The 26,311-nt window shown below is 44.9% G+C and overlaps 1 protein-coding gene across 3 annotated transcripts in view; it reads right to left on the bottom strand.

Annotated features, from left to right (window-relative positions):
• The window catches only part of HELZ (helicase with zinc finger), a 403,350-nt gene that overhangs the window by 250,437 nt on the left and 126,602 nt on the right, over nt 1-26,311 (bottom strand). For all 3 annotated transcript variants that reach the window (XM_063960827.1, XM_063960829.1, XM_063960828.1), the window contains exon 2: nt 23,781-24,008. In XM_063960827.1, the coding sequence (XP_063816897.1) occupies nt 23,781-23,990 (210 nt within the window). In that variant the 5' untranslated portion in view covers nt 23,991-24,008. The remainder of the gene's footprint in view (nt 1-23,780; nt 24,009-26,311) is intronic.

Raw genomic sequence — 26,311 nt, 5'->3', positions numbered from 1 at the left:
ACAAACTTCTGGACTTCAGGAACTGAAGCCAATTCTTTCTGGAAGAAAATCGACAGGGCCGAAATTTGAACCTTAATGGACCCCAATTTGAGGCCCATAGACACTCCTGTTTGCAGGAAATGCAGGAATCGACCGAGTTGAAATTTCTTCGTGGGGCCTTCCTGGCCTCACACCACGCAACATATTTTCGCCACATGTGGTGATAATGTTGTGCGGTCACCTCCTTCCTGGCTTTGACCAGGGTAGGAATGACCTCTTCCGGAATGCCTTTTTCCCTTAGGATCCGGCGTTCAACCGCCATGCCGTCAAACGCAGCCGCGGTAAGTCTTGGAACAGACATGGTACTTGCTGAAGCAAGTCCCTTCTTAGCGGCAGAGGCCGTGAGTCCTCTGTGAGCATCTCTTGATGTTCCGGGTACCAAGTCCTTCTTGGCCAATCCGGAGCCACGAGTATAGATCTTCCTCCTCTATGTCTTATAATTCTCAGTACCTTAGGTATGAGAAGCAGAGGAGGGAACACATACACCGACTGGTACACCCACGGTGTTACCAGAACGTCCACAGCTATTGCCTGAGGGTCTCTTGACCTGGCGCAATACCTGTCCAGTTTTTTGTTCAGGCGGGACGCCATCATGTCCACCTTTGGTCTTTCCCAACGGTTCACAATCATGTGGAAGACTTCCCGATGAAGTCCCCACTCTCCCGGGTGGAGGTCGTGCTGAGGAAGTCTGCTTCCCAGTTGTCCACTCCCGGAATTCCTGCTTCTTGTGCCGCCCTGTCTGTTTACGTGGGCGACTGCCGTGATGTTGTCCCACTGGATCAATACCGGCTGACCTTGAAGCAGAGGTCTTGCTAAGCTTAGAGCATTGTAAATTGCTCTTAGCTCCAGTATATTTATGTGGAGAGAAGTCTCCAGACTTGATCACACTCCCTGGAAATTTTTTCCTTGTGTGACTGCTCCCCAGCCTTTCAGGCTGGCATCCGTGGTCACCAGGACCCAGTCCTGAATGCCGAATCTGTGGCCCTTTAGTAGATGAGCACTCTGCAGCCACCACAGAAGAGACACCCTTGTCCTTGGAGACAGGGTTATCCGCTGATGCATCTGAAGATGCGATCCGGACCATTTTTCCAGCAGATCCCACTGAAAAGTTCTTGCGTGAAATCTGCCGACTAGAATCGCTTCGTAAGAAGCCACCATTTTTCCCAGGACCCTTGTGCAATGATGCACTGACACTTTTCCTGGTTTTAGGAGGTTCCTGACTAGCTCGGATAACTCCCTGGCTTTCTCCTCCGGGAGAAACACCTTTTTCTGGACTGTGTCCAGAATCATCCCTAGGAACAGCAGACGTGTCGTCGGAGACAGCTGCGATTTTGGAATATTTAGAATCCACCCGTGCTGTCGTAGAACTACTTGAGATAGTGCTACTCCGACCTCCAACTGTTCTCTGGACCTTGCCCTTATCAGGAGATCGTCCAAGTAAGGGATAATTAAGACGCCTTTTCTTTGAAGAAGAATCATCATTTCGGCCATTACCTTGGTAAAGACCCGGGGTGCCGTGGACAATCCAAACGGCAGCGTCTGAAACTGATAGTGACAGTTTTGTACCACGAACCTGAGGTACCCTTGGTGAGAAGGGCAAATTGGGACATGGAGGCAAGCATCCTTGATGTCCAGGGACACCATATAGTCCCCTTCTTCCTGGTTCGCAATCACTGCTCTGAGTGACTCCATCTTGATTTGAACCTTTGTATGTAAGTGTTCAAATATTTCAGATTTAGAATAGGTCTCACCGAGCCGTCTGGCTTCAGTACCACAATATAGTGTGGAATAATACCCCTTTCCTTGTTGTAGGAGGGGTACATTGATTATCACCTGCTGGGAATACAGCTTGTGAATTGTTTCCAATACTGCCTCCCTGTCGGAGGGAGACGTTGGTAAAGCAGACTTCAGGAACCTGCGAGGGGGAGACGTCTCGAATTTCCAATCTGTACCCCTGGGATACTACTTGTAGGATCCAGGGGTCCACTTGCGAGTGAGCCCACTGCGCGCTGAAACTCTTGAGACGACCCCCCCACCGCACCTGAGTCCGCTTGTACGGCCCCAGCGTCATGCTGAGGACTTGGCAAAAGCGGTGGAGGGCTTTTGTTCCTGGGAATGGGCTGCCTGCTGCAGTCTTCTTCCCTTTCCTCTATCCCTGGGCAGATATGACTGGCCTTTTGCCTGCTTGCCCTTATGGGGACGAAAGGACTGAGGCTGAAAAGACGGTGTCTTTTTCTGCTGAGATGTGACTTGGGGTAAAAAAGGTGGATTTTCCAGCTGTTGCCGTGGCCACCAGGTCCGATGGACCGACCCCAAATAACTCCTCCCCTTTATACGGCAATACTTCCATGTGCCGTTTGGAATCTGCATCACCTGACCACTGTCGTGTCCATAAACATCTTCTGGCAGATATGGACATCGCACTTACTCTTGATGCCAGAGTGCAAATATCCCTCTGTGCATCTCGCATATATAGAAATGCATCCTTTAAATGCTCTATAGTCAATAAAATACTGTCCCTGTCAAGGGTATCAATATTTTCAGTCAGGGAATCCGACCAAGCCACCCCAGCGCTGCACATCCAGGCTGAGGCGATCGCTGGTCGCAGTATAACACCAGTATGTGTGTATATACTTTTTAGGATATTTTCCAGCCTCCTATCAGCTGGCTCCTTGAGGGCGGCCGTATCTGGAGACGGTAACGCCACTTGTTTTGATAAGCGTGTGAGCGCCTTATCCACCCTAAGGGGTGTTTCCCAACGCGCCCTAACTTCTGGCGGGAAAGGGTATAACGCCAATAATTTTCTATCGGGGGAAACCCACGCATCATCACACACTTCATTTAATTTATCTGATTCAGGAAAAACTACAGGTAGTTTTTTCACACCCCACATAATACCCTCTTTTGTGGTACTTGTAGTATCAGAAATATGTAACACCTCCTTCATTGCCCTTAACATGTAACGTGTGGCCCAAATGGAAAATACGTTTGTTTCTTCACCGTCGACACTGGAGTCAGTGTCCGTGTCTGTGTCTGTGTCGACCGACTGAGGTAAATGGGCGTTTTAAAGCCCCTGACGGTGTTTGAGACGCCTGGACAGGTACTAATTGGTTTGCCGGCCGTCTCATGTAGTCAACCGACCTTGCAGCGCGTTGACATTATCACGTAATTCCCTAAATAAGCCATCCATTCCGGTGTCGACTCCCTAGAGAGTGACATCACCATTACAGGCAATTGCTCCGCCTCCTCACCAACATCGTCCTCATACATGTCGACACACACGTACCGACACACAGCACACACACAGGGAATGCTCTGATAGAGGACAGGACCCCACTAGCCCTTTGGGGAGACAGAGGGAGAGTTTGCCAGCACACACCAAAACGCTATATTATACAGGGACAACCTTATATAAGTGTTTTCCCTTATAGCATCTTAATATATAATAATATCGCCAAATAAGTGCCCCCCCTCTCTGTTTTAACCCTGTTTCTGTAGTGCAGTGCAGGGGAGAGCCTGGGAGCCTTCCTAGCAGCGGAGCTGTGTAGGAAAATGGCGCTGTGTGCTGAGGAGAATAGGCCCCGCCCCCTTTTCGGCGGGCTTCTTCTCCCGTTTTTCTGACAACCTGGCAGGGGTTAAATACATCCATATAGCCCCAGGGGCTATATGTGATGTATTTTTAGCCAGCATAGGTACTTTCATTGCTGCCCAGGGCGCCCCCCCAAGCGCCCTGCACCCTCAGTGACCGTTGGTGTGAAGTGTGCTGAGAGCAATGGCGCACAGCTGCAGTGCTGTGCGCTACCTCATGAAGACTGAGAAGTCTTCAGCCGCCGATTTCTGGACCTCTTCTCTCTTCAGCATCTGCAAGGGGGTCGGCGGCGCGGCTCCGGTGACCCATCCAGGATGTACCTGTGATCGTCCCTCTGGAGCTAGTGTCCAGTAGCCTAAGAAGCCAATCCATCCTGCACGCAGGTGAGTTCACTTCTTCTCCCCTAAGTCCCTCGTTGCAGTGAGCCTGTTGCCAGCAGGACTCACTGAAAATAAAAAACCTAACAAAACTTTTACTCTAAGCAGCTCTTCAGGAGAGCCACCTAGATTGCACCCTTCTCGGCCGGGCACAAAAACCTAACTGAGGCTTGGAGGAGGGTCATAGGGGGAGGAGCCAGTGCACACCACCTGATCCTAAAGCTTTTACTTTTGTGCCCTGTCTCCTGCGGAGCCGCTATTCCCCCATGGTCCTGACGGAGTCCCCAGCATCCACTTAGGACGTCAGAGAAACTACGGGTAGTTTTTTCACACCCCACATAATACCCTTTTTTGTGGTACTTGTAGTATCAGAAATGTTCAAAACCTCCTTCATTGCCGTGATCATGTAACGTGTGGCCCTACTGGAAAATACGTTTGTTTCCTCACCGTCGACACTGGAGTCAGTGTCCGTGTCAGTGTCTGTATCGACCTGAGGTAACGGGCGTTTTATAGCCCCTGACGGTGTTTGAGACGCCTGTACAGGTATTAACTGATTTGCCGGCTGTCTCATGTCGTCAACAGTCTTTTGTAAAGTGCCGACACTATCACGTAATTCTTTCCATAAGACCATCCAGTCAGGTGTCGACTCCCTAGGGGGTGACATCACTAACACAGGCAATTGCTCCGCCTCCACACCATTTTCCTCCTCATACAAGTCGACACAGCGTACCGACACACAGCACACACACAGGGAATGCTCTGATAGAGGACAGGACCCCACTAGCCCTTTGGGGAGACAGAGGGAGAGTTTGCCAGCACACACCAGAGCGCTATATATATATATATATATATATATACAGGGATAACCTTATAGAAGTGTTTTTCCCTAATATAGCTGCTGTATATATTAATATGCCAATTTAGTGCCCCCCCTCTCTTGTTTTACCCTGTTTCTGTAGTGCAGGACTGCAGGGGAGAGTCAGGGAGCCTTCCTCCAACGGAGCTGTGAGGAAAAAATGGCGCCAGTGTGCTGAGGAGATAGGCTCCGCCCCCTTCTCGGTGGCCTTTCTCCCGCCTTTTAATGGAAAAATTGGCAGGGGTTAAATGCATCCATATAGCCCAGGAGCTATATGTGATGTATTTTTTGCCAAAAAAAGGTGTTTTATTGCGTCTCAGGGCGCCCCCCCCAGCGCCCTGCACCCTCAGTGACCGGAGTGTGAAGTGTGCTGAGAGCAATGGCGCACAGCTGCGGTGCTGTGCGCTACCTTATTGAAGACAGGACGTCTTCTGCCGCCGATTTTCCGGACCTCTTCACTCTTCTGGCTCTGTAAGGGGGCCGGCGGCGCGGCTCCGGGACCCATCCATGGCTGGGCCTGTGATCGTCCCTCTGGAGCTAATGTCCAGTAGCCTAAGAAGCCCAATCCACTCTGCACGCAGGTGAGTTCGCTTCTTCTCCCCTTAGTCCCTCGGTGCAGTGAGCCTGTTGCCAGCAGGTCTCACTGAAAATAAAAAACCTACTTTAAACTTTTACACTAAGCAGCTCAGGAGAGCCCCTTAGCCTGCACCCGTCTCGTTCGGGCACAAAAATCTAACTGAGGCTTGGAGGAGGGTCATAGGGGGAGGAGCCAGTGCACGCCAGGTAGTCCTAAAGCTTTTTACTTTTGTGCCCAGTCTCCTGCGGAGCCGCTATTCCCCATGGTCCTTTCGGAGTCCCCAGCATCCACTAGGACGTTAGAGAAAAAACAATATTCTTACATTTTCAACAAGGCTATCAGCCCCCCATCCGCAGCCCTTGGATGGGGGGGGGGGGGGGGGGAACAGCCTCGGGCTTCACCCCTGGCCCTTGGGTGGCTGGGGGGGGGACCCCTTGATTGAAGGGGTCCCCACTCCTCCAGGGTACCCCGGGCAGGGGTGACTAGTTGGGTATTTAATGCCACGGCCGCAGGGTGCTGTATAAAAGTGACCCCCGGCTGTGGCATTATCTGTCCAGCTAGTTAAGCCCGGTGCTGGTACAAAAAATACGGGGGACCCCTACTCTTTTTGTCCCCCGTATTTTTTGCACCAGGACCAGGCGCAGAGCCCGGAGCTGGTTGTTAAAATACGGGGGATCCCCTGTCATTTTTCCCCCCGTATTTTGGCAACCAGGACCGGCTCAAAGAACCCGAGGCTGGTTATGCTTAGGAGGGTGGACCCCACGCATTTCTTTTTCTGATTTTTACACCATTCCATTAAAAAATAATAATAATAATAATAATATTTTTTTAAATATATAAATAATACTTGTGCCTCCTAAATAGACAAACCAAGTACCTAATCCCTTCTAATATAAATAGATATGCTATTACCAATAAAAAAAAAAAACACACAAAAAACATGTTTTTAAAATTTTTTATTAGATTCCGCCAGCAAAGTGTGGCGGATTGAAAATGACGAATTTACTGTCTAGAAGCACTGTTGTCGAATTTTCAATTTCAATTGAATATACTTTTGTCGAAATGCCGCATTTGTACCATTGCAGAAATGTCAAATTTGACAAATGTCGAATTTCAAAAAGTCGAATTTGGAATGACCGTTTTTTTGGCAAAAAGTACTGTATTGCATTGTCGAATTTGCAATTGCATATACCCCTATGTGTCTTTTGTACACAAGCACAGGATCAGAGAGATACCATCAGTGGGCATCTCAGTGCACAAGATAGCTACAGTATTAGCATATTTTCACAGCGCCATTTGCATCCACCTCTGAATCAGGACATGGCATCCATAAGGAATGGTATGTACCAAACAAATATATTAAAAAAAGGTGTTAAACATAAATCAAAACGTACAGTAAAAACAACTGCAATAAAATGAATTTATTGAACAAAATTTTTCCTTGAAAAAAATAGCAACATGAAAAGAAGTTGCATCCAGAACATATCATCTGGAAGAGATGAGCACACTGCTGCTGTGCACAGATCATCTGCAGAGGCCTGAGCCTTTAGTGCCCAGGAGATTGCCATCGCCCTTGTAGATTCTGCCTTTAGAATCCTGTCACCTCTTGCCCGCTCCTGCTGTAAGCCTGCACAGTGACATTAATACATCTTGTAAGAGTATGCTTAGATAGCGGATGATCTTGCCAAGGTCCCAAATAACAGGACTAAAAAGTTAGCTGGTTGCAGACATAGACAGACGTATGATTCTTTATAAAGATGAAAAAGAGAAAAACTACTTAAGGTAGCAGAGCAGGATTTGTGCTCACCGCCTCTTTGAGAACACTCAAATATGACTCCTTAACAGTGTATGGCAGTGGTTACCAAACCTCTGAAACGCAGCGCCCTAGAGTATCAGAATTTATTTCATGGCACCCCTAGGCCAAAATTTTCTTATTGAGAAATTCAGGGGGGGGGGGGGGGGAATATTAATAGTTGAGTATATAGGTCATCCTCCAGTTCATTTACGTGGTGATGGACAGGATATGCTTTGGTTTGTCCACATATTTTATGATTAGTAGCCACAAGCACTGGTTTTGCCTATTATATTGACCATAAATGATATGAATTGGTCCTGGACCACCCACCCAGGGCACCCCTGCAAGTGCTGCGATGCACCCCAGGGGGTCACAGCAACCAGTTTGGGAATCACTGCTGTAGGGTATGTAATTATACCACTCTATCAGCAGGCATGACTGCTACCAAAAATAAGATCCTAAAGCACAGAGACTAAAGGTGCATACACACGGTGAGATTCGGACTTATCCGATTCTCACCGTGCGACAGGGGGCCGGGTCGGCATAATAACTGTGCTTGCGATGCTGGCTATGTGCGATTTCAATCCTGACTATCTCTTCTATAGAGATAGTCAGGATTGACTTGCCTGCACAGCCTATTTTTTCTTCCGATGCCGACCGCGCGGGGCCGCGCATCGGCATCGGGATCGCAAGGTGACTGTCACCTTGCGATCTGCACTATATTTTCTTCCGATTCTGACTATATAGTCAGAATCGGAAGAAAATATCTTACCGTGTGTACACACCTTAAGGGCAATTTAATTGTTTCGCCAGCTGCTATAATTAATGGACGCCTGATGGAGCAACTAAATTTGTTTTGGAAAACTTAAATTATCGCACTTGCTGCAGCAAATGCACTTGTGGCTAAACCCATCTAAACTCTTGGTTGGGGCGTGCAAACAGCTATAATTTGTTAAATAACTTCCTTGTGTTAAATTTTAACAAAAACTGATATGCTAAAACTGTCCCGTACGTAGCAGTGGAATGGGCCAGAAATGTGTCCCCTGTGGCCAACTAGTAGCAGCCGAGGGGAAAAAACAGATGAATTCACCCCTAAATCTCTTTAATGCATGAAAAAAAAAAAAAAAATAAAGAACAGGGACTGTGGCGCATACAAGATGGCCACGTTTCAGCAGAGCTCTACATACATACACTGACTCTATCCACAGCCATCCTCCTTTTATTGGCTTCATTTGCCAAATAATTTACCCCAAATCTTTTCCCCCATACTGAGTGGAAGCTGCCTATACCATTTTATAGAGTGTGGATGGGTGGAGAGTCCCATTTTCCGGAGTCTAGCTCGTGATCGAGCCGCCGCATGGTGAGGAGCCGCACGCCATCATAAGCTCCAACGAGTTGGAATATTCCCCAGGCTGCCTGGCTGCAATTTCTGCACTTCCCGGTAATCCTGGGGGACACATTTTTAATATTACCTGCATCGCTGGTTTGTCACCCTGGTGTGGTCCTCCTTGGGCTGCTATTGGAGCTGCAGTGTCTTTGGACTGCTTCGGGTAGTCTGGGCTGTGCACCCGAACCCGAGCCGTAGCTGCAGCTGAGACCTATGTGCCCATAGAGGCATTTGGCATCCAGAGGGGTTCCTTGGTGGCGGCTGCCTACTGCTCTCCGGATCGCTACTGTGGAGAGGATGCGGGATCTAACCTTGTAGACGCTGGAGGATCGCACGCTAGCCGTGGGCGCGCCTGGCGGGAAGAGTTCGGTGATGGAGGTGGTGTGAGTGGTGAAGCCTGGTGCTCATCTCCTACTTTGAAGACCCGCTTCTGGTTGCCCCTTGGAGGTGACACCCTAGACTCGTGGGGGTTCGTTGGGTCACCTGCTGCTTCTGCCCGGTGGCACTTCATCCGCACTGACAGCCTGGCTGGGTCCCTACTTATACAAGCTTTGAGTTAGGAATAGCACTCCTGGGACTTTCTGCTACTGCAGATTCTGGCTCTTGTCGTGAGCCTCGGACGCCGGTGAACTACTTTCTGCAGGGGGACTGCCCGGTACTAATATTGTTTGTTATTCCCTCTGTTTACTAAAATCTCTTCTTATTTTCGCTTTACCTTTCACTTTTATCCATACCCTCCTATTGTGTTGCCCTTGCCTCCCTTCCCACTCCCATTCCCTCAATACCCCCCCTTCTTTCCTTTTTCCCACACTGACATTGTATAAGCTGGGACTGTTTCAAGTACCTGGACTGCTTACCCACGTTTTGGATTCACATTATCAGGCTGAACACACTGTTTCAACCCTGACCTTGATTACACAAAACTCTGTTTCAGGCCGTTTGGATCATAACTAATTGTAGTATTGTGATTACATTATCTGCAGCCATTCACCTTTGATGTTAGCTAGATGAAGGAACACTATCGACCGAGGTTGTCAGTAGACCATAACTCTGCGACTTGGTACCAGCAGTACATTATGTCTCTTCTCTCAGTTGTTCTTTTTTTTTCTCTTTCATTTATATGCCTGCAATACTAGTTTACTGATGCATTTTAGTTACCACTGCCATCTTGTGACCATTTAGCATAACTGCTCTAGTTGTGTGATCTAATAATAATATATCTGCATTACAAGCAACACTGACACTGTTTAAGCATTGTAAGTATATTGTAACGTATACCAGAAATAGTGTGGGTGACTAGTCCCATTGTGAAATATTTTTGATATATCATACTTCTCTCTTATTACGGTCACTTCATTAACATTTGCTGTTCCATTGACTGTAATATTTTATACTTCGGTACCAAATATGTTCCGCCCAAAATATACATAATTGATATTTAAAGGTCTATAGCATAGGTTCTCAAACTCGGTCCTCAGGACCCCACACAGTGCATGTTTTGCAGGTCTCCTCACAGAATCACAAGTGAAATAATTAGCTCCACCTGTGGACCTTTTACAATGTGTCAGTGAATAATTAATACACCTGTGCACCTGCTGGGTTACCTGCAAAATATGCACTGTGTGGGGTCCTGAGGACCGAGTTTGAGAACCTCTGGTCTATAGTAAGCAGTCAAACCATACGACTACTCTTATCCTTGTTATCAGATTGGCTTTATGTTTTTAAAATACACCTCCTGTGTCTTATTGCAACCTTTGGTAGTTGGCTATAACATTTGAAAATTGTAATGTGAAACTCTAGGTTTACCTTTGGGAGATTGTACTTTATGGTATAAAATGTACTTCATCTGATAATTATAATTACTGGTGAGCCATATTTGATCCTCCTGGGTATAACCTTCTAGATACTTAGTAATTGATGGAGAGATTTCTGCACAAAACTGTTTCAGATAATATAGTCAGAAGAAAAAAATCGCAAAAACCTAGTGGTTCTTCTCCTAAACAACCGCAATCTACAGCGACTATGGCTGGGGACTCTGATCCAATCCCTCAACTGGATGCTGTCACCCCAGTGTTTCAAGCTGCTAAAGAAATCCTCTCAGTGCTTATGCCCCATATCGATAAAAATTTGAAAGAATTTAAAGATTTGTTTCAATCCACTTTACGAGAGGTAGCCTCCAATACTTCCAGAATACCAGAAGTGGAGCAAAGAGTTAGTGATTTAGAAGACACGGTCCAAAATGTAGAGTCCTCAGCTGGCTCGTCCATTACAATGATTTGGGAACTCCAAGAAAATTAGATGATCTTGATAACAGAAATCGAAGAAATAACCTTCGATTTATTGGCATCCTGGAACATGTCAAACCTTCAGTTTTGGGAGAATATCTGACTTCTAAATTAGTTACTGCTCTCCATGTCCCTGATAAGGTGGAATTTCCCCAGATTGAAAGAGTCCATAGAGTAGGAATTGAAAGAGAAGGTCCAAATCCTCATCCCAGACCGGTGGTAGCCCGCTATTTTGATTACAGGACCAAGGAAATAATATTAAAAGCGTATAAGAAAATGGGTAAATTGGTCATTGATGATAATCAAATCCTGCCATTTTCAGTGGCAGTTACCCAAAAACGCAGAGCTTTCTCGTCAGTTTGCAAATTCCTAGTGGAATCTCAAAAATACTTTGCCCTTATCTATCCTGCTAAATTACAGGTCACTGATAACTGTCGTACTTTATTATTTGACAACCCAGAGGGCGCTCGTAAACACTTTTTGTCCTCTTCCACCCCACTGAGCTCACCAGCATCTCCTTCCATTAGATCTCCCAATCGCTGAGTGTTATCATTGGAATATGTGATCATGCTATATTCATATTTTTCTCCTCCTCCTCCCCCCCCCCCCCCCCCTCAGTGTTAGGGGAATGTGCTTTGTTACTTAGTGTATCACCTCCATAGATGTAGATTATTACAATGGGGGGTAATTCCAAGTTGATCGCAGCAGGAATTTTTTTTAGCAGTTGGGCAAAACCATGTGCACTGCAGGGGAGGCAGATTTAACATGTGCAGAGAGAGTTAGATTTGGGAGTGGTGTGTTCAATCTGCAATCTAATTTGCAGTGTAAAAATAAAGCAGCCAGTATTTACCCTGCACAGAAATAAAATAACCCACCCAAATCTAACTCTCTCTGCACATGTTATATCTGCCTCCCCTGCAGTGCACGTGGTTTTGCACAACTGCTAAAAAGATTCCTGCTGCGATCAACTTGGAATTACCCCCAATGTTCTTATTTTGGAAATTAGTTTTCCCTTTCCATATTTACTGTTTGTTCTTTGACGGTTTGTTCGGTCGATCTCAGTGTTACAGCTGAGATCCTCCAAGTAGATTTTTGGTTTGAGAAAATACAGAAAAAGGCACTGAAGCATAATTCTGTGTGTAATATTAGTTATTGTGCCATCAGTGTTGAATCTTCTACTTTTTGAGATAAATATTTGTGCTGTGACAGGTGAGAGATGGGAATGTGTGGTCGTGGGTGTGTCCAGAGGGTTGTCCCCTACTTGCTGGGATGGGGGGCCCCACCATAAATTATGAATGATGAATTATGAATAATTAAATTTAACAGCAAATTCAGTGGTGCAAAAGCTGGGGTCGGATGAATAATATTCGTATTTTACCATACTCGCCTCCAAATGACTCAATTAAGTGTCTTTCATGGAATGTTGGGGACTTAACTCTTCCATTAAATATCAAAGAGATATAGCTCACCTTAAGAGGTTTAACCCAGATAATAAGAATTTACTTACCGATAATTCTATTTCTCGGAGTCCGTAGTGGATGCTGGGGTTCCTGAAAGGACCATGGGGAATAGCGGCTCCGCAGGAGACAGGGCACAAAAGTAAAGCTTTCCGATCAGGTGGTGTGCACTGGCTCCTCCCCCTATGACCCTCCTCCAAGCCAGTTAGGTACTGTGCCCGGACGAGCGTACACAATAAGGGAGGAATTTTGAATCCCGGGTAAGACTCATACCAGCCACACCAATCACACCGTACAACTTGTGATCTAAACCCAGTTAACAGTATGATAACAGCGGAGCCTCTGAAAAGATGGCTCACAACAATAATAACCCGATTTTTGTAACTATGTACAAGTATTGCAGATAATCCGCACTTGGGATGGGCGCCCAGCATCCACTACGGACTCCGAGAAATAGAATTATCGGTAAGTTAATTCTTATTTTCTCTATCGTCCTAGTGGATGCTGGGGTTCCTGAAAGGACCATGGGGATTATACCAAAGCTCCCAAACGGGCGGGAGAGTGCGGATGACTCTGCAGCACCGAATGAGAGAACTCCAGGTCCTCCTTAGCCAGGGTATCAAATTTGTAGAATTTAGCAAACGTGTTTGCCCCTGACCAAGTAGCTGCTCGGCAAAGTTGTAAAGCCGAGACCCCTCGGGCAGCCGCCCAAGATGAGCCCACCTTCCTTGTGGAATGGGCATTTACATATTTTGGCTGTGGCAGGCCTGCCACAGAATGTGCAAGCTGAATTGTATTACACATCCAACTAGCAATAGTCTGCTTAGAAGCAAGAGCACCCAGTTTGTTGGGTGCATACAGGATAACAGCAAGTCAGTTTTCCTGACTCCAGCCGTCCTGGAACATATTTTCAGGGCCCTGACAACATCTAGCAACTTGGAGTCCTCCAAGTCCCTAGTAGGTGCAAGGCACCACAATAAGCTGGTTCAGGTGAAACACTGACACCACCTTAGGGAGAGAACTGGGGACGCGTCCGCAGCTCTGCCCTGTCCGAATGGACAAACAGATATGGGCTTTTTTGAGAAAAAGCCACCAATTTGACACTCGCCTGGTCCAGGCCAGGGCAAAGAGCATGGTCACTTTTCATGTGAGATGCTTCAAATCCACAGATTTGACTGGTTTTAAACCAATGTGATTTGAGGAATCCCAGAACTACGTTGAGATCCCACAGTGCCACTGGAGGCACAAAAGGGGGTTGTATATGCAATACTCCCTTGACAAACTTCTGGACTTCAGGAACTGAAGCCAATTCTTTCTGGAAGAAAATCGACAGGGCCGAAATTTGAACCTTAATGGACCCCAATTTGAGGCCCATAGACACTTCCTGTTTGCAGGAAATGCAGGAAACGACCGAGTTGAAATTTCTTTGTGGGGCCTTCCTGGCCTCACACCACGCAACATATTTTCGCCACATGTGGTGATAATGTTGTGCGGTCACCTCCTTTCTGGCTTTGACCAAGGTAGGAATGACCTCTTCCGGAATGCCTTTTTTCCTTAGGATCCGGCTTTCCACCGCCATGCCGACAAACGCAGCTGCGGTAAGTCTTGGAACAGACATGGTACTTGCTGAAGCAAGTCCCTTCTTAGCGGCAGAGGCCATAAGACCTCTGTAAGCATCTCTTGAAGTTCCGGGTACCAAGTCCTTCTTGGCCAATCCGGAGCCATGAGTATAGTTCTTACTCCTCTACGTCTTATAATTCTCAGCACCTTAGGTATGAGAAGCAGAGGAGGGAACACATACACCGACTGGTACACCCACGGTGTTACCAGAACGTCCACAGCTATTGCCTGAGGGTCTCTTGACCTGGCGCAATACCTGTCCCGTTTTTTGTTCAGACGGGACGCCATCATGTCCACCTTTGGTATTTCCCAACGGTTTACAATCATGTGGAAAAAACTTCCCGATGAAGTTTCCACTCTCCCGGGTGGAGGTCGTGCCTGCTGAGGAAGTCTGCTTCCCAGTTTCCATTCCCGGGATGAAACACTGCTGACAGTGCTATCACATGATTTTCCGCCCAGCGAAAAGTCCTTGCAGTTTTTGCCATTGCCCTCCTGCTTCTTGTGTCGCCCTGTCTGTTTACGTGGGCGACTGCCGTGATGTTTTTCCCACTGGATCAATACCGGCTGACCTTGAAGCAGAGGTCTTGCTAAGCTTAGAGCATTATAAATTTACCCTTAGCTCCAGTATATTTATGTGGAGAAAAGTCTCCAGACTTGATCACACTCCCTGGAAATTTTTTCCTTGTGTGACTGCTCCCCAGCCTCTCGGGCTGGGCTCCGTGGTCACCAGCATCCAATCCTGAATGCCGAATCTGCGGCCCTCTAGAAGATGAGCACTCTATAACCACCACAGGAGAGACACCCTTGTCCTTGGATATAGGGTTATCCGCTGATGCATCTGAAGATGCGATCCGGACCAGTTGTCCAGCAGATCCCACTGAAAAGTTCTTGCGTGAAATCTGCCGAATGGAATTGCTTCGTAGGAAGCCACCATTTTTACCAGGACCCTTGTGCAATGATGCACTGTTTTTAGGAGGTTCCTGACTAGCTCGGATAACTCCCTGGCTTTCTCTTCCGGGAGAAACACCTTTTTCTGGACTGTGTCCAGAATCATCCCTAGGCACAGCAGACGTGTCGTCGGGATCAGCTGCGATTTTGGAATATTTAGAATCCACCCGTGCTGTTGTAGCAGTATCCTAGATAGTGCTACTCCGACCTCCAACTGTTCCCTGGACTATGCCCTTATCAGGATATCGTCCAAGTAAGGGATAATTAAGACGCCTTTTCTTCGAAGAAGAATCATCATTTCGGCCATTACCTTGGTAAAGACCCGGGGTGCCGTGGACAATCCAAACGGCAGCGTCTGAAACTGATAGTGACAGTTCTGCACCACGAACCTGAGGTACCCTTAGTGAGAAGGGCAAATTTGGAACATAGAGGTAAGCATCCCTGATGTCCGGGGACACTATATAGTCCCCTTCTTCCTGGTTCGTTATCACTGCTCTGAGTGACTCCATCTTGATTTGAACCTTTGTAAGTGTTCAAAAATTTTTTTAGAATAAGTCTCACCTAGCCTTCTGGCTTCAGTACCACAATATAGTGTGGAATAATACCCCTTTTCTTGTAGTAGGAGGGGTCATTTAATTATCACCTGCTGGGAATACAGCTTGTGAATTTTTTCCCATACTGCCTCCTTGTCGGAGGGAGACCTTGGTAAAGCAGACTTTAGGAGCCTGCGAAGGGGAAACGTCTCGACATTCCAATCTGTACCCCTGGGATACTACTTGTAGGATCCAGGGGTCCTGTACGGTCTCAGCGCCATGCTGAGAACTTGTCAGAAGCGGTGGAACGCTTCTGTTCCTGGGAATGGGCTGCCTGCTGCAGTCTTCTTCCCTTTCCTCTATCCCTGGGCAGATATGATCTTATAGGGACGAAAGGACTGAGGCTGAAAAGACGGTGTCTTTTTCTGCAGAGATGTGACCTAGGGTAAAAACGGTGGATTTTCCAGCAGTTGCCGTGGCCACCAGGTCCGATGGACCGACCCCAAATAACTCCTCTTCCTTTATACGGCAATACACCTTTGTGCCGTTTGGAATCTGCAGCACCTGACCACTGTCGTGTCCATAACATCTTCTGGCAGTTATGGACATCGCATTTACTCTTGATGCCAGAGTGCAAATATCCCTCTGTGCATCTCGCATATATAGAAATGCATCCTTTAAATGCTCTATAGTCAATAAAATACTGTCCCTGTCAAGGGTATCAATATTTTTAGTCAGGGAATCCGACCAAGCCACCCCAGCTCTGCACATCCAGGCTGAAGCGATCGCTGGTCGCAGTATAACACCAGTATGTGTGTATATACTTTTTATGATATTTTCCAGCCTCCTGTCAGCTGGTCCTTGAGGACGGCCCTATCTATAGACGGTACCGCCACTTGTTTTGATAAGCGTGTGAGCGCCTTATCCACCCTAAGGGGTGTTTCCCAACGCGCCCTAACTTCTGGCGGGAAAGGGTATACCGCCCATAATTTTCTATCGGGGGGAACCCACGCATCATCACACACTTTATTTAATTTATCTGATTCAGGAAAAACTATGGTAGTTTTTTCACATCCCACATAATACCCTCTTTTGTGGTACTTGTAGTATCAGAAATATGTAACACCTCCTTCATTGCCTTTAACGTGTGGCCCTAATAAGGAATACGTTTGTTTATTCACCGTCGACACTGGATTCAGTGTCCCTGTCTGTGTCTGTGTCGACCGACTAAAGTAAACGGGCGTTTTAAAAACCCCTGACGGTGTTTTTGAGACGTCTGGACCGGTACTATTGTTTGTCGGCCGTCTCATGTCGTCAACCGACCTTGCAGCGTGTTGACATTATCACGTAATTCCCTAAATAAGCCATCCATTCCGGTGTCGACTCCCTAGAGAGTGACATCACCATTACAGGCAATTGCTCCGCCTCCTCACCAACATCGTCCTCCTACATGTCGACACACACGTACCGACACACAGCACACACACAGGGAATGCTCTGATAGAGGACAGGACCCACTAGCCCTTTGGAGAGACAGAGGGAGAGTTTGCCAGCACACACCAAAAACGCTATAATTATATAGGGACAACCTTATATAAGTGTTTTCCCTTATAGCATCTTTTTTATATATTTCTAACGCCAAATTAGTGCCCCCCCCCTCTCTGTTTTAACCCTGTTTCTGTAGTGCAGTGCAGGGGAGACTCTGGGAGCCTTCCCTCCAGCCTTTCTGTGAGGGAAAATAGCGCTGTGTGCTGAGGAGATAGGCCCCGCCCCTTTTTCGGCGGCCTCGTCTCCCGCTCTTAACGGATTCTGGCAGGGGTTAAATATCTCCATATAGCCTCCGGAGGCTATATGTGAGGTATTTTTAGCCAAAATAGGTATTCATTTGCCTCCCAGGGCGCCCCCCTCCCAGCGCCCTGCACCCTCAGTGACTGCCGTGTGAAGTGTGCTGAGAGGAAAATGGCGCACAGCTGCAGTGCTGTGCGCTACCTTTAGAAGACTGAGGAGTCTTCTGCCGCCGATTCTGGACCTCTTCTTACTTCAGCATCTGCAAGGGGGCCGGCGGCAAGGCTCCGGTGACCATCCAGGCTGTACCTGTGATCGTCCCTCTGGAGCTGATGTCCAGTAGCCAAGAAGCCAATCCATCCTGCACGCAGGTGAGTTCACTTCTTCTCCCCTAAGTCCCTCGTTGCAGTGATCCTGTTGCCAGCAGGACTCACTGTAAAATAAAAAACCTAAGCTAAACTTTTCTAAGCAGCTCTTTAGGAGAGCCACCTAGATTGCACCCTTCTCGGCCAGGCACAAAAATCTAACTGGCTTGGAGGAGGGTCATAGGGGGAGGAGCCAGTGCACACCACCTGATCGGAAAGCTTTACTTTTGTGCCCTGTCTCCTGCGGAGCCGCTATTCCCCATGGTCCTTTCAGGAACCCCAGCATCCACTAGGACGATAGAGAAATTATATTTCTGCAAGAAACACACTGGAGGGAGGGGGACAGCTCATCCCTCCAAGCCAGATGGTTGGGTGACTGCTTTTCAGCTCCATATGTTAATAAAACTAGAGGTGTTGCCATCCTTTTTGCACGACACTTTTCTTACACAATCTTGAATATAATACCGGATCCTAACTGACAGTATTTTGTTGATAAACGTTAAGATTGGAGACACGCCATATACACTTCTAAACATATACACCCCCAATACCCTGGGGTCTGTTTTTGAACCAGATGACTTTCTTGCTACAACAACAGGAGATGTTCCCACTGATAATCGGTGGAGACTTCAACATGGTAAACGATCCAGCCATAGACAAAACTCCGGCTCCTTCTAATCTGCGTTCCTCATTTTGGTATGCTCTTATAAAATTTATGTTGGGAAACCAAGTGACTGATGTTTGGAGACTTTTCCATCGTCAGATAAGACCTTCACTTTTCATTCAGGGGTTCACCACACTGTTTCTCGCATAGATTACTTTTTAGTAGCAGATAGTTTGATAACAGAAGTAAACTGCAAACATTGCTGAAATAATGGTTTCTGACCATGCACTGATTGAATTTTCATTTAGATTACCAAATATGAGCCAAATACACCGCACCTGGAAATTTCCCACATATTTATTCCAATCAAAAAATTCCGGGAATACGTAAAACGTAATTGGATTACGTAGATAACATCACTCATTGGGATGACCCGGTCCTCTTCTGGGAAGCATCAAAGCCAGTGATGCGAGGCTATATCATTTCGTATGTGTCCGGTCGCAACAAAGTGCAGAAGGAACAATATAACTCTTTCACAAACGCTACAGAGTACATTTACAGAATATGTAGCAGATCCTTCGGAAGGGAAATTTACTATATATAATCAAGCTAAATCTGTACTGGAAAACTTTTTACTTTCTCAAGCACAGTTGCGTCTGGACTTTACGAAAAATAGATACTATAGGTGGTGTGCTAGAACTGGGCGCTTATTGGCCTCACTAACTAAGGGATACAAACGAAAGAACCAAATGGTCTCTATTAAAAAGAACGATACCTCTTCTTGTCTGCCGAAAACATCTGACATATCGAAGGCCTTCCATGAATATTATCGCTATCTATACTCCGCTAGACCATCGACCCTAGAGTCTTTGGAAGCTATAATTAGAGAGGCCAATTTGCAAAGTCTAACGCCGGATTAAATAGACCTTTTAGACTCTGATATTACAGATGTGGAAATAAAATTGGCAATTTCATTCCTACATACTTGTAAAGCACCGGGGCTGGATGGCTTCTCAGGAGAATATTTTAAAATCTTGTCCACGGACATTGTACCAACTTTATTAGAACTCTATCGTACTATACATAAAAAATGCCCGACTTATCCTTCTTTCAATAAGACCTTCACTACTCTAATTCCGAAGTGGGATCGAGATCCCACACTATTGAGCTCATATCGCCCCATAACCTTATTAAATGTGGACTTTAAAATTCTATCCAAAATGTCTACTTGATTGCAATAATTTTCTTCTTCCCTTTATACGTCACATCAACTAGGCTTCAGTCATGGAAGACAATTAGTAAAGGGTATTCATACGATATCCTGTCCCTTTTTAATTTAAAAGATAATTGACTCGTAAATTTGGCCCCAATTTTATTAATCTTAAAAAGTTTTTTTTATAGTTCTCCAACAACTGTCCTCTTGATAAACGGTACAAGAAGTGATCCAATTACTATGTCCAGGGGCACTCGTCAAGGATGCCCCTCATCTACCCTACTTTTTAATTTATCCCTTGATCCGCATAATTGATTCTTGCCTATTTTAAAAGGAATATACGTTGGAGCTGCTGAAGTGAAATTTACCGCATTCGCGGATTATGTACTAATATATATATATATATATATATATATATATATATATATATATATATATATATATATATCTATATCCAATCCCAAACACTCTCTTACACCATTATTAGATTTGCTGGATAGGGTGGGATCTCTTTCCGTTTTTTTTTTGTTAATTTAGAAAAATCAAGTGCACTCTATTTGAAACAAGGATTTTATAGACCTTTATGGGCGGCGCAATTGCCTCTGAGCTGGGCTTAGAAAAGGGTCCCATACCTGGGTGTTAATCTACCTAAAAATATCGCCAATCTCCATGAAATCAATATTAAGAAAATGCTTTCCAGGATTATGACGGATCTTGGGGGGATGGGCCGTCTACAACTTTCTTTTTTGGGCAGAGCAAATATTCTTAAAATGATATACGTTCCAAATTTTTTTTACCCGCTACAAGTCCTCCCTCTCCTGCTTTCTAGACAAGATCTTAGACAGATAACTTCCACTTTTAGAAAATTTATTTGAATAATAAGCGATCGAGAATTGGTTTATTTAAACTATGCCAGCCTAAGTCTAATGGGGGAGTTAACTTCCCAGACATCTTGACATATAGTTATGCTGCCCATATCAGTTATAAAGGATTGGTTTTCCAATGCCCAAACTTATACTGACTCACTCCTCGAACAAAATTTTATTCCTCAAACATCCTTGATAGCTTTTCTACATTTAACCGATGCTGAGATATCTACAGACTTAACTAATAATCCCCTCTTAATGACTACGAGAAAAGTTTGGATGTCCTTAAGACAAATATAAATTACATAAACATCTCTCTATCCACTTGCCTTTCTTACAAAATCAGAGCTTCCAAAATGGCGAGGCCACCTACCTCTTCACTAAGTGGAAATCACAAGGACTTTGCAGTATAGGACAGTTAATTAACCTTGATTCCCATAAACCACTATCTTACACAGATGCCATAACCAAGTATACATATATTGGCCCCCAAAACTTCGCTTCCTTCAAGCACAGCATTACGTAAGCAGGGTTTCTAGACTAAAACCGGCAAGCTGTGTTTAAAAATGTTTTTTCCACCAGCGCTTCAAAACAATAGTGCTGCACCGTCCGCTGAAGTGGTCACCCCCACTTCCAAAGAACGTTTCTGGACAATTTACAAAGATGCAGATGGGCGCACCCCGGGGCAATGGGAATAGTTCCAATATAGTGTTTGTATGTGGAGATTTCAACCTTTTAAAATGGAACAGGGTTCCTCTTCATTCCCTCAAAAAAATGGAAAATGGGGAAATATAGTGAAGTACAGTTTTTTTAATAGGTTGTACGTTTTTAGCAGCACATGAATAATATACAGTAATAAAATAATCAAGATACAATGTAAAATTCTGTAGTAAAAAAATTCCACCAACTTTCAGTGGGCAGTTAATGCGTACCAGAATATGTGGGGTCCCCAAGCAATGGTTACCCTCAAGCGTTTTGTGAGGTTATGAACAGGTACCTACCTTGAGAAAGGCTCCTTGAGAGCAGAAACGCGTTGGTGCTGTGGGACAGACTGCGACAGATCCAGCAATATTGAGAACACCAAGGATTACCACGGCGAGAGGAGGAACAGTACTGACATCCCGGGAGGTACCTGTTCATAACCTCACAAAACGCTTGAGGGTAACCATTGCTTGGGGACCCCACATATTCTGGTACGCATTAACTGCCCACTGAAAGTTGGTGGAATTTTTTTACTACAGAATTTTACATTGTATCTTGATTATTTTATTACTGTATATTATTCATGTGCTGCTAAAAACGTACAACCTATTAAAAAAACTGTACTTCACTATATTTCCCCATTTTCCATTTTTTTGAGGGAATGAAGAGGAACCCTGTTCCATTTTAAAAGGTTGAAATCTCCACATACAAACACTATATTGGAACTATTCCCATTGCCCCGGGGTGCGCCCATCTGCATCTTTGTAAATTGTCCTAAAACCGGCAAGCGATTGGGACAACCCTCTGGATCATATGTTATTGAAACCGTATCAATCTAAAGGTGCTATTTCCTTCTACTATAAACATTTTCGTACTATAATAGAACATTCCACATTTAAAGCTGGAATAGCCCAATGGTTGGAACATTTCCCAAACTTAGATGTAGACGATTTACTAAACATGTTAAATATTTTAATCACTATGTTCCCAGCGGCTAAATATACAGAGATGTATCTTAACATATTTCATAGATCTCATATTTCCCCCCATAGAGGATTTTTGATGGGTCTTTTAGATGATCCCTCTTGTCCCAAGTAAGGACATCAAACGGCAGACCTATATCATTGTCTTTGGGCTTACCAACTTTTGAGAAGATTCTGGCTAACAGTATGGCGTTTTGCTTCCCAAAATTTCGTGAATTACGTTCCCTTTACACCAGAATGGGCAATATTTGGCCTATTACCTCCTGGTACTAGAACTCACATGCAGCCGCTGAGGACCCGGGAGCGACGAAGCTGGTCGGGAGCTACTCTTGAAGTGCAAAGGCATTACCGCTGTGCGATGCCTCTGCACTTCTGCGGGGGGAGGGGGGAGCGGCACTGACATGCGGAGTGGACTAGCCCTGTGATGGCCGTCCCCCTGCATGTCAGTGTGAATGATCTTAGCTGTGCTAAATTTAGCAACTCAACTCCTAGCGCCGCTGCCTCCGATGACGCCGCGGTCCCCACCCCGGCATTTTGCCGGGTTGGTAAGCCAGTTTACAGGGTCCAATGCCGGGTCGCACCCGGAAAGGCAGTTTCCAATTCTCGGGTGCAACCCGGCATTAGCAATCTGAAAGCGGTATTAGTAACACCATCCTGAGCTGCCTGTCCATGAGACATGCTCTGACTTCCTGCTACAGAAATGTAATCCAGGTAAGACCACACTGCAATTCCCAGTTTTATGAGAGTTTTTCACTGAATATTGTCACTCTATTTTTAGTCCATAAAGTACCTGTCAAATCATCTACTCGAGTACAATGGATTGCAAAGAGATTAAGGGAATTTTCAATTTCTTTATAACAGTGTTGTATTCTTCCAAAGATATGTGCCTCTCTATAATCATATCTCTGGCTAGATTTGGATGGTATTCAGTGTTTTTGTTTGTTTTTTTAGTATTTTTGATTTTGAAAAATGCAGATGCTATGAACAAATTTACTTTTCAATGAATGCATTGAACCTGTTGAAAGTATCAATTTTTATTTTTATTTTTTTTTAGTAATTTCAGGAAAGGCTTTGGAAAAATGAAGTTGACTTGTCATGGTATTCAAATTCATGAAAACCTAATAACATTTTTGAAATCGGCAGCAACAAGAGGTGCTATGACCACTTTTTCAAGGCAATGTATGACAAACACATAGTATGCCTGATACTTTTACCAATATATATTTGTGTTGTGCGTGCAACCCCAATCTACTATTAAAAAAACATTCAATTAGTGAAATTACAGATGCGTCCTCATATCTAGCCTCAATGACCATGTAGCGCAAGCTGAAAATGTGTCTTACTCGCAACACAATGAGGTTAGGATGCAACTGGAGACTGCTGATTAATTTGATAAATGACACTTGTATATTGTGTGTGACAGACTGTATTGGAAAAAAGCTACAGCTGCTGCATTGTTGCACTTCGTATACAAATTCAAAGACTCAGTCCCACACAGATATACAAGTGACATATCAAATTAATCAGCACAGTCTCTGTGTATCCTAGTTGCATTGCGTTGCGACTACAACACTTTTTCAACTGAAAAGAAGCAAAAAGGCATGCAATGCTAGAAGGTTCTCTTGCGACTTGGTGTGCCGACGGGGTCTGTTTGGCGTGTCTACAGCAAAGATGTATGAGGACATATATGTACCAATAGACAGTCATACACAGACGGTGTTAAGTGTCACTCTATACCCAATGTTTCTACCTGCATTATTCTGTTACTATGAAATGTGAAAGCCTTGGTCTCCACTCACCAGCTGTAAAAAAGAGGCTATTCGGTAGAGCAGGCTCTCTATCTTTATGCGGTTGATGTGCGTGGAGTTGGCCTTGGAGGGGTGTGTGCTCTTGTAGTGGATGAGAGAAAGGAGACATTCCGTACAATGTGTCACCGTTGATTCGTAGTCCAGTCTTCTGAAAGAGTCACATGCTTGTTCACAGGGATATGCCAGTCTTCTGTCTGCCATGACTCAGAGACAGAAATCCTAGAAGCAGGAACAGACATGACATACATATTATATAAACTCAATGTTGGAAAAGTTATTTACTGTAATCCCCAATATACCATTATCGGTTGATTGCATCAGAGATGGGTCCTGTCATAGCTGCTCTAGTGGGCTGTATTTATCATGATGTCTTGAGGCTCTCCAGGTTATCAAGCAGATCATGCGGGTACTTACGGCGTCTGTATTGTGACAGCCGGGATCCCAACGAGCGGTATGCTAACAGCATACCCTTACAGATATAGTTTCACAGCCACAGGTTTTAAACTAACCAAAGACTGTAAATCACAAAAACACATGCAAATTGAATTAGCATATTTAGTACAATAACATGCTCAAATTTCAAAGTAATAGCAGGAAAATGGTGTTAGATTCAGGGGGGGGAGGTTTTTTTTTTTACAATGTATTATGGAGCATAGGGGCTAAAACGTGCATGGTTTGTGTGTGTAAATGCAACAATGAGATTGCATTATGATTGACGGGGTATGTATATAAAACGGAAGGGGTGAAAAAAAGCAGTGATTCTGCATGTGACCGCAATGCCTCTAAAGGGCTGTAGGTAACTACCAGCTCAGAGAATGTGGTAAGATTAAAGTTTTGCTTCATTTAAGCAACGCCTAATGAGTAGGAATAAAATAACAAAATAGACATATGACATAGAAGAAATATACATGTAATATTGGAAAGTAACAAAGAAAGGTTGAATGTAAGTAGGTCATAGTTTCAAGGTAAAGGTAGACCATCAAATGAGAAACGTTTAAAAACTGTCTCAAATTACTATCAGTACATAAATCTCTAAAATTCAAATTTCTGCTCAGATGGACCAAGAAAGATTAATCTAACTATCTGTACATTTATGATTTCTACTTAAATATATTTCAGGTTAATAGCTCGTCCACATTTTCCATCATCTTCATAATGTATTCTTTTCAGTAAAATAACGGTCAAATCTCTGACATCCCTGCTTAGGTTCTTTTTGCATTCTGTAATAATCTCACAGAAGTTTCATTACAGACATACACAATGTACAGATATGTCCTCAAACATCTAGCCTCAATACATCATACAGCAGGAGATGCCTGGCGTGAGTAAGACAGGTCCCCTACACTCCACTAATGTCTGCATCTTTTTTTGCCAAAAATGCATCTTAGACGCAGCGTAATGCGGTGTGAATGGGGCTGTCCCTTGTGAATAGGGCAGTGTGAATGGGGCTGTCCTTTACCCAACAAACTTTACCCTTTAACTCAACTTAAAATAGCAGGTGAGGCTTGAATTCTTAATTCACTGTATTTACCTGTGCAAAATTGCTCAAAATTAGATATATACTGCCAGTGACACACATAGCAGCCAAAGGAGAACTCTTCAGAAGGTAAGTATTGCGGTACTGGTGTGGACTCAAAACTACTAGTGTGTGTAAATATAAGCACTGTAAATTATAAATGGCTATGGGAAATGTGTGCTCTCTGTGAAAGCATTTCTTCTAAAATTTTAAACCTTATTAATCTATCCAGTTACTGTGTATTAAGTGTTTTTAAAGTAGTAGATCTAAATCAGGATATGTGGTCTTATCCTCATGTTTCCTGGGACAAAAAACATTGATACTATGTATACGAGAAGGAAATATTCAGCAGCATTTGAACGGACGCCTGACAATGAGCTTATAAACAATCAATTATACCTCTTTCAGACTGACAAAAAAATAAGAATTTACTTACCGATAATTCTATTTCTCGTAGTCCGTAGTGGATGCTGAGAACTCCGTAAGGACCATGGGGAATAGCGGCTCCGCAGGAGACTTGGCACATCTAAAGAAAGCTTTAGGACTATCTGGTGTGCACTGGCTCCTCCCCCTATGACCCTCCTCCAAGCCTCAGTTAGGATACTGTGCCCGGACGAGCGTACACAATAAGGAAGGATTTTGAATCCCGGGTAAGACTCATACCAGCCACACCAATCACACCGTACAACTTGTGATATGAAACCCAGTTAACAGCATGATAACAGAGGAGCCTCTGAATAGATGGCTCACAACAAGAACCCGATTAGTTAACAATAACTATGTACAAGTATTGCAGACAATCCGCACTTGGGATGGGCGCCCAGCATCCACTACGGACTACGAGAAATAGAATTATCGGTAAGTAAATTCTTATTTTCTCTGACGTCCTAGTGGATGCTGGGAACTCCGTAAGGACCATGGGGATTATACCAAAGCTCCCAAACGGGCGGGAGAGTGCGGATGACTCTGCAGCACCGAATGAGAGAACTCCAGGTCCTCCTCAGCC

The sequence above is a fragment of the Pseudophryne corroboree genome, chromosome 3 (genome assembly GCF_028390025.1).
Source record: "Pseudophryne corroboree isolate aPseCor3 chromosome 3, aPseCor3.hap2, whole genome shotgun sequence".
Taxonomy (NCBI): domain Eukaryota; kingdom Metazoa; phylum Chordata; class Amphibia; order Anura; family Myobatrachidae; genus Pseudophryne; species Pseudophryne corroboree.
Note: the sequence above shows the minus strand (reverse complement) of the source record. Positions and strands in the feature narration are given on the sequence as shown.